Source organism: Nycticebus coucang, chromosome X (genome assembly GCF_027406575.1).
Source record: "Nycticebus coucang isolate mNycCou1 chromosome X, mNycCou1.pri, whole genome shotgun sequence".
Taxonomy (NCBI): domain Eukaryota; kingdom Metazoa; phylum Chordata; class Mammalia; order Primates; family Lorisidae; genus Nycticebus; species Nycticebus coucang.
Window position 1 is genome coordinate 89024226 of NC_069804.1, and position 8985 is coordinate 89033210.

Consider the following 8985-nt stretch of genomic DNA (forward strand, 5'->3'; position numbering starts at 1 on the left):
TTACAAGTGCTATAATGCTGGTGAGCATTGAATTTCTTCCTTTCTTCTTTCCTTTCTCCCTCCCTTCCTTCGTCTCTCTCTCTCTCTCTCTTTCTTCCTATCTACCACCCTTCCTTTTTTTTTCTTTCTTATATTCTTTAAAATTTCAAGGGGTGGCACCTGTGGCTCAAAGGGGTAGGGCACCGGCCCCATATGCTGGAGGTGGTGGGTTCAAACCCAGCCCTGGCCAAAAACTGCAAAAAAATTTTTTTCAAAAAGTTTTCCTTTTTTTTTTTTTATTAATATGAGGGTACATACTATTAGGTTACATTGTTTGCATTTGTAAGCATTGAATTTCTTTAATGTTCATATTGCAGTATCACAAAGCAAGAAAATTATCTTATCCTGGGTGGCGCCTGTGGCTCAGTCGGTAGGGCGCCGGTCCCATATACCAAGGGTGACGGGTTCAAACCCGGCCCCGGCCAAACTGCAACCAAAAAAATAGCCGGGCGTTGTGGCGGGTGCCTGTAGTCCCAGCTACTTGGGAGGCTGAGGCAAGACAATCGCTGAAGCCCAGGAGTTGGAGGTTGCTGTGAGCTGTGTGAGGCCACGGCACTCTACCGAGGGCCATAAAGTGAGACTCTGTCTCTACAAAAAAAAAAAAAAAAAAAAAACCAAAAGAAAATTATCTTAGCCTTAGCAAAAACAATATAATATTGCAATTCCCAATCCTCACTAAAAATTTGTTTTCTTTCTTCAGTGTTCCCTTGGTCTTCTTTGACATGATGTGCTGTTAAGAATACAGAATTAAAAAATACTGTCAAGCTGTGCAACTATTCACAAATTGCACTTTAAACATAAACAGTGCACAAAGTCCAAAGCTGATAACAGATTGGAATACTTGGCCCCCATAAACTCCCACTTACCAGCTTTGTGCAGTAGTGGTGCCACTCAGGTAGGAGAAGATAGAACTAAATTGTGAGCACAGCAGCTATCAATTTAGCCCTCATGGTTTACAATGTTCTAGTTGTTCCAGTCAATCTGGGGGAATTACTTAGTTGAAACTTATATTGTTCTTTGGTGTTTTAAAATACATTTAAAAAATAAAAATAAAAAGAAAGAAGGTAATCACTCTTTTCATTTTCCCCGTGCACATATCTCTTATTAATCTGCCTTAATTGTGATTTGATTTTTCAGTGAACTCTCAAGGGAAAAGGGCAAGTTTCCTCTCACACCTACAGTTTGATAGTTGGCAGGATTTCAAAGCTACTCTTCTCTCCTGAAAGCCACAATGAGGAAAATTGGAACTTTGACAAAGTGGCAATGTGGTACGATATTTTACTTACCAGTCGGACTCCTGGTTTTTCTCACCATGGGCTCTGGTTGAGCAGACACATAATGTTTTGGCTAGCTTTAAAGATTCTCTTGACAAAATCGAAGACCAAATATCTGATTTAAAACAAAGATAAAAAAATCTTTTGAACACTACTCCTGTGGAAATAAGGACAGAGGCCAGTTTGTTTCATAGTCTAATGGTTAATGCTCTGTATTTTTATCTCAGCAGCCTAGGTTCAATTCTCTGATGGGGAACAATCCTGTTATGGTTTGGTATTTGTAACTTTTGCCATACATTGGTTCTTTTCTTTTCTGTGCATAGCTTTTGCTTTTGTGTATTCTGTAGAAACACATGGGGCTTGGAGATATTTATGTATGAACGGTCAACTGAAAAGCTAGGACTCTAGTAAATATGATTGGACAAAAATGTAGGTTATGTTTGAGCTCAGGAGTTTGAGACCAGGCTGAGCAAGAACCAGACCCCGTCTCTAAATATAGCTGGGTGTTGTGGTGGGTACCAGTAGTCCCAGCTACTTGGGCAGCTGAGGCAAGAGAATCATTTGAGCCCAAGAGGTTGAGGATGCTGTGAGCTATAACGCCAGGACATGCTACCAAAGGTGACCAAGTGAGACTCTCTCAAAAAAAAAAAAAAAAAAAGGAGGTTATATCTTATTTATGACTAGCAAGACTTCACTTTCTTTCTTTCCTTTTTTTTTTTTTTTGCAACAGAGTCTCACTATGTTGCCCATGGTAGAGAGCTGTGGTGTCACAGCAACCTCAAACTCTTGGGCTTAAGCTATTCTCTTGCCTTAGCCTCCCAAGTAGCTGGGACCACAGGCACCCACCACAATGCCCAGCTATTTTTTGGTTGTAGTTGTTTTTTGGCAGGTCCGGGATGGATTTGAACCCTGCCAGCTCCATGTATGTGGCTGGTGCCCTATCTGCCGAGCTACAGGCTCCGAGCCTCTTTTTTTTTTTTTTTTTTGTAGAGACAGAGTCTCACTTTATGGCCCTCGGTATAGTGCCGTGGCGTCACACAGCTCACAGCAACCTCCAATTCCTGGGCTTAAGCGATTCTCTTGCCTCAGCCTCCCAAGTAGCTGGGACTACAGGCGCCCGCCACAACGCCCGGCTATTTTTTTGTTGCAGTTCAGCCGGGGCCGGGTTTGAACCCGCCACCCTCGGTATATGGGGCCGGCGCCTTACCGACTGAGCCACAGGCGCCGCCCGACCAAGCCTTTTTTTTGTTTTGAGACAGAGCCTCAAGCTGTCACCCTGGGTAGAGTGTTGTGGCATGACAGCTCAAAGCAACCTCAAACTCCTAGGCTCAAGCGATTCTCCTGCTTCTGCCTCCCAAGTAGCTGGGACTACAGGCGCCCTCCACAATGCCTGGCTGTTTTTTGGTTGCAGCCATCATTGTTGCTCGATAGGCCTGGACTGGATTCAAACCTGCCTGCCAGCTCAGGTGTATGTGGCTGTCACCTTAGCTGCTTGAGCCACAGGTGCCGAGCCGCCTCTTTTTTTATGTTTTTGAGACAGAGTCTCAAGCTGTTGCCCTGGGTAGAGTGCCGTGGTGTCTTAGATTATAGCAACCTCCACCTCAGGCTCAAGCAATCCTCTTGCCTCAGTTTTTCTATTTTTAGTGGAGACGGGGACTTGCTTTTTGCTCAGGTCTGGAACCTTTGAGCTCAAGCTGTCTACCCGCCTTGGCCTGCCAGAGTGCTAGGATTACAGGTGTGAGACACTGTGCCCAGCCAAGATTTCACTTTCTTGTAGACACTTTTCTTACTTTTCTGGATCTTGTAAAAACTGTTCACCACCTCTTAAAAGATAATTATTGCTTCTTTGATTAAGTTATGGCCTTGGTTAAGGCTTATTGGTATTACTTAAAATGTTTTTTTAGTTTAAAAGTTCAAAAGTAGCCTGGTGTGGTGGCTCATGTCTGTAATCTTAGCACTCTGGGAGGCTGAGGTGGGTAGATTCCCTTAGCTCTGAAGTTCGAGGCCAGCCTGAGCTAGAGTTAGACCCCTGTCTCTAAAAATAGCCTGGTGTGGTGGTGGGTACTTGTAGTCCCAGTTACTTGGGAAGCTGAGGCAAGAGGATTATTTAAGCCAAGAGTTTGAGGTTGCTGTGAACTATGACTCCATGGCACTCTACCAAGAGTGACAAAGTCAGACTCTCAATAAAAAAATAAAAATATAAATAAATATAAATAAATAAAAGTTCAAAAGTAAAAATGTCAGCTGTTGGCTGGTACAAGTGCAGTGGTGTTTACAACTAATTGATCACAACTAGTTATAGATTCCTTTGTTCCTTCTCCACTCCTACTGCTTTACTTGACTGGCCTTTAAATGAAAGTAAAAATTAAATTAAAAAATAAAAATAAATAGGGCAGCGCCTGTGGCTTAAATGAGTAGGGCACCGGCCCCATATGCCGGAGATGGCAGGTTCAAACCCAGCCCCAGCCAAATAACTGCAAAAATGGAAGGAAGGAAGGAAGGAAGGGAGGAATGGAGGGAGAGAGGGAGGGAGGGAGGGAGGGAGGAAGGAAGGAAGGAAGGAAGGAAGGAAGGAAGGAAGGAAGGAAGGAAGGAAGGAAGGTCAGTTGTTTGTCCTCACTAAGATGTGCTTCATTCATCTTCACTCCTTTGTACTCTTTTCTTTTTGCCAATCATGGAGTTTTGGCCAATAAAAGGCAGCCAGGGGCGGCGCCTGTGGCTCAGTCGGTAGGGCGCCGGCCCCATATACCGAGGGTGGCGGTTCAAACTGTGTTTAAGTAAGGCAGATGGTGGATTGTAACCAATCCAGCCATTTCTATTATCTGTATGTTACTTTCTCCTTTCTGTCTGTGAATCATCTTGGCATTAGAGTCTCTCTGAACCTCTTCTAGTTCAACTGCCCAATTTATAAATTGCTCTTTGCTCAATTAAACTTTATTAAATTTAATTTTTATCATGCTTATATTCTAAGATAAAGCTCCCAGAGACCTTCAGGAACATCAAGAATTCAAGTGAAGTACCTGCCGGACTTGTTTACTCTCTCACTGCAACTAAGGCTTGTGGATAAAAGGAGCATGACCTCTGCCAACTGACAGGCCTTGTAATCCTGTTTGTTCAAGAGAGGCGTGTGTACATAAAAATTCTTAGAAGACATGTGCTGTCACCTCACTGCAATGGTCTTTATGAAGTACTGTTCACCTGTGCTGCCATAAAAATAAAAGAAAAATCCTCCTGGATTCTCAATGATCCATGACAAACTACACTAAGACAATTTAAGGATGATCCCTACAGGTGACCTGAAAGTAAGGATTTATGGGGCCAGTTGCCAGGCCTCTGATGCAGACAATTTCATAAGTTGATAGCTTTTTCCCAAGATCGTGGATCAAGAAACCCATTGTTGCCGGAGCTGGTGCCCTATAGTCCTAGAACTCTGGGAGGCCAAGGTGAAGGATTGCTTGAGCTCAGGAGTTCGAAGTTGCTGTGAGCTTGGTGCTGCCACAGTACTCTAGCCTGGACAACAGAGTGAGAGTGTTCAAATAAAAACAAAAACAAACAGGCTTGGCTCCCGTAGCACTGTGGTTATGGCCGGCCACATGCACTGAGGCTGGTGGGTTTGAACCCAGCCCAGGCCAGCTAAACAACAATGACAACTGCAACAAAAGAAATAGCCTGGTCTTGTGGGTGGGCGCCTGCAGTCCCAGCTACTTGGGAGGCTGAGGCAAGAGAATGCCTTAAGCCCAAGAGTTAGAGGTTGCTGTGAGCTGTATTGCCACAGCACTCTACTGAGGGTGACATAGTCAAAACAAAACAAAACAAAAAAACAAATACAAACAAAACCCCACATTCTTTCATCTATAAATTCCTTGTTGTCTTTTAGCAACCCCCTCAATGGTCCTTTTAGACACTTCTTATTTTAAGTCTCCTCCTTTGAGAATTACACATTGGAAGCTGAGTGGAGATTGGCTCGACCTATCTAATTCTTTTATTTTCTCCTATGACTTTTTCAAACTGTGCCTTGCTTTTTCTTTTTTTTTTTTTTGTAGAGACAGAGTTTCACTTTATTGCTCTTGGTAGAGTGCCGTGGCGTCACACAGCTCACAGCAACCTCCAACTCCTGGGCTTAGGAGATTCTCCTGCCTCAGCCTCCCGAGTAGCTGGGACTACAGGTGCCCACCACAACACCCGGCTGTTTTTTTGTTGCAGTTTGGCTGGGGAGGGGCTTGAACCCGCCACCCTCGGTATATGGGGCCAGTGCCCTACTCACTGAGCCACAGGCACCGCCCCTGTGCCTTGCTTTTAACTAACCCTTCCTGTTATTCCAGCAGATAAGACACGCTCCCAGCATCCCTTTATACTAGTCTTTCAAACCCTGGCTACACTAATCAATCTAATTTCTGGCTATGCCAACATCTAGACCATGCAAAGGAACGTGAACTCATTTTTGTTTCTGCCAATGTGAAACTTGACAAAACCAGTGGATGTATGACAAGATGTGACTTCCACAACCAGAGAAGATATATCATGCTGCTGCTTCTGTTGGTGAGTTAAGTGGACACAGAAAAACCTCAGAGGAAACTCAAAGAAAACCTAGCTTTTGCTCAGATAAAATTATTAGAAAGGAATTTTCCCCTCTTCATTGAAAGCAGGGATGATGCTAGACGTTTTCTGTGTAACATACTAGAGCAATATTGTGATTAAATCCTATGGTTTGGTTCCACAGATGGCATTCTTTTTTTTTTTTTTTTTTTTTTTTTTTTTTATAGATTCTTTATTACCTCATGTTTTTTTTTTTTTTTTTTTTTTTTTTTTTTTTTTCTCTTTTGGCCGGGGCTGGGTTTGAACCCACCACCTCCGGCATATGGGACCGGCGCCCTACTCCTTGAGCCACAGGTGCCGCCCACACAGATGGCATTCTTATACCTTAGATGGTGCTGACACTAACCATCATGATGGCACCGATTGTCAGATCACTCAGTGTTATAGATGGCTCACAAACCAGGCCTGTGCAACTTGCAGTAGTTCACTTGCTCCTCTTGTTAAGTTGACAGAGACTAAAGATTGTATACTGACAGAGTAAAAGTCTGGACTGACTTGGTTAACTGACTAAACCAAGCCCTATAGCTTCCAGAAACAGACCAAAGGCCTTTAAAATTAAATATTTTGTAACCTGTTTTGTTTCCATAGACTGACAGATACACATAGACACTGGAGATGTGTAAGTGTCAATGAGGAAGAAGAGGCAGCACAGCAAACTCCAGACTGGGAGGTCACAGGTTCCAACTTGACCTATCTGTAAATTACACTGGTCTTTTTATTATGGGTGGCAAATACAAGTGGTTCCTACCTAGATGATCAAAATGTTACGGACTTAATTATCTGACATCCTTTGTTACCAGGTATTCCATTTTAAATACCGGCCTAATTACAAATTTGGACACTTTTGTTCATAAAGTGGTGCCAAACAAATACAGTAGATGTGACATGTACATTGTAATTATAAGTTCTTTTGGGGCTCAGCATGTTTTGACTGGCATTTCCAACTCATCAGATTGAAAAGACAGTTTGAAACTCTCTATGGTAATAAAACAAGAGTTCAATATTGCTGTGCAAGCAGTGAGAGGACTTCAGTTAGAAGTCAGCAGCAGCCCAGCCTCTGTTGTATTTCAAAACTACTGCCTCCTGGATGCCATGACAGCCCAATGCAGAGGAGCTTGTATGATTACTGGTGAAAATACTTGGTTAGGGTGAATGAAGACTGCGTTATACATTGTTTTTTTTTTTTTTGAGACAGAGTCTCAAGCTGTCACCCTGGGTAGAGTGCCACGTCATCATAGCTCACAGCAACCTCCAACTCTTGGGCTCAAGCGATCTACTTGCCTCATGTTTTTTTTTGCAGTTTTTGGCTGGGGCCAGGTTTGAACCCACCACCTCCAGTATATGGGGCTGGCACCCTACTCCTTTGAGCCACAGGTGCCCCCGTGATCTACATTTTTTAAAAGTCAAGATAAATATTCTCCATCAGATTAATGAATGGGAGACGGGTTTAATGGGATATGGAAAAATGTGCTCAGATCTGTTCTTTTCTACTTATTTATTCTCATTCTCGTTTATGTTCTTCTCTTTTTTCAAATCACTTGTTACTATACTACTAACCCAATCTCTTCTCTACACAGCTACTAACTCAGCTTTTAATGTGTGAAACTTTTTTTTTCAGCAATAGCAAATTTTTATTAGACAACGGATAATTAGGGTTAGTTGTAACAACTGGCAAGCACAGCCGTGCCACAGAGAGAAGGCATTCCTGGCAGTAGGAATGAGAACTTATGAAAGCTAAGGGTTAGGGTCTTGGGTCTCCTGCTTAACTGTGACTACCCAGGAAGTTCCTCTCCTTGGCACTCAATATGACCACTGCTGGCATACTGCAGGTCCACAATAGCTAGTTCAGCTTGGCCAACACTTCCTCTAGTTCTGGCCAAGCTTTGAACCATCCCTTGAAGTCTTCTTAACTGTGCTCCTTCACTAACAATCTGACTCCTTCAGGAAGATTGCTTTGGATTATTTCTAAGAAAATCTCTGCAAATGTAGCGCTTGAACCACTGATCTGAACCATTCGCTCATGGTAGTAAGGACTGGTAGTAAGGACCATTTTGTTTCCTTGGTCTGGTAGCCACAACACCTCCATGGTTTTGGTAGGCAACACATAGCTTTCCTCGACTTTAATGGAGAGTTGGTTGCAGAGGTTGTGAACAAATTGGGCATATCTCTCTGCCAGGGTCATGTCATATGCACTCAGGTGAATGCTTAAAACACCACATTCATAATCTGTCCCCAAATTAATGGATTTCACTTCCACTTTTGTCCTCTTCTTCTTGGGCTCTTGTGCTTTAATTAGGTGCTTGTATCTTCCAATGCCATGGGTGGGCTTTGTCTTGTAGTGCCAATAGGTACTCAGCAGAATGCCACCTGAAGAATAGATGGAATTCTCTCCTGAAGTTCTAAATCTTAGGGAGGAAAAGACTTGCTTAAAAATGATATTGTTCCTCAGGCACAGCACCTTTTCCAGGGTTCCACTCATCCTTTGCTACCGTAGCCTCTAACTATGCCCCACCAGCTGCAATCCCTGGGCGTCTGAAAACACTGATGGAATGGCCTTGATCTCTAATGTGTGAAACTTTTAGGGACATTCCAAACAGGGGGAATGAAAGAGCTAAGGAATTTAATCCCAATATATGACTACTTGAAAGACTACTTTGGGGCGGCGCCTGTGGCTCAAGGAATAGGGCATCGGTCCCATATGCCGGAGGTGGCGGGTTCAAACCTAGTCCCGGACAAAAAAAAAACAAAACACACACACACACACAAAAAAGACTACTTTGAATTGAAGGCCATTCAAAATCAGAAAGCATTTGGAAGGGGCTTTCACTTTACCTATATAAAACCAGACTGACCTGATTAAAGGAGGCAAGTGACTTCTTTCCTCCCCTCAAATGTTAGCAGACCTGACTCAAATCATTTAAAACACAACACCTGTCTCTCAGGTTAATTTACAAGTCAATCTGTTTTCCCCACTTATTTATCTTTCCTAGCAACCACTTGTTGCACCTATATTCCAGACTCTCCCCCTCCTTTCTAAAAGGCAGATATAAATATATCTGACCATCATTGAAATACT

The 8985-nt window shown here is 43.1% G+C and overlaps 1 protein-coding gene across 2 annotated transcripts; it reads right to left on the reverse strand.

Annotated features, from left to right (window-relative positions):
- Positions 1–7815: 7815 nt before the first annotated feature.
- LOC128577869 (39S ribosomal protein L48, mitochondrial-like) lies at positions 7816–8458 on the reverse strand. 2 transcript variants are annotated; one of them, XM_053580240.1, is made up of 2 exons: positions 8167–8458; positions 7816–7914 (listed from the first exon to the last, which is right to left on the reverse strand). In XM_053580240.1, exons 1-2 carry the CDS (start codon positions 8386–8388, stop codon positions 7816–7818), a joined length of 321 nt encoding a protein of 106 aa, XP_053436215.1. In that variant the 5' UTR covers positions 8389–8458. The 2 variants fall into 2 exon arrangements, with proteins under 2 accessions (XP_053436215.1, XP_053436214.1); XM_053580239.1 differs by having other exon boundaries at positions 7816–8458.
- Positions 8459–8985: the final 527 nt, after the last annotated feature.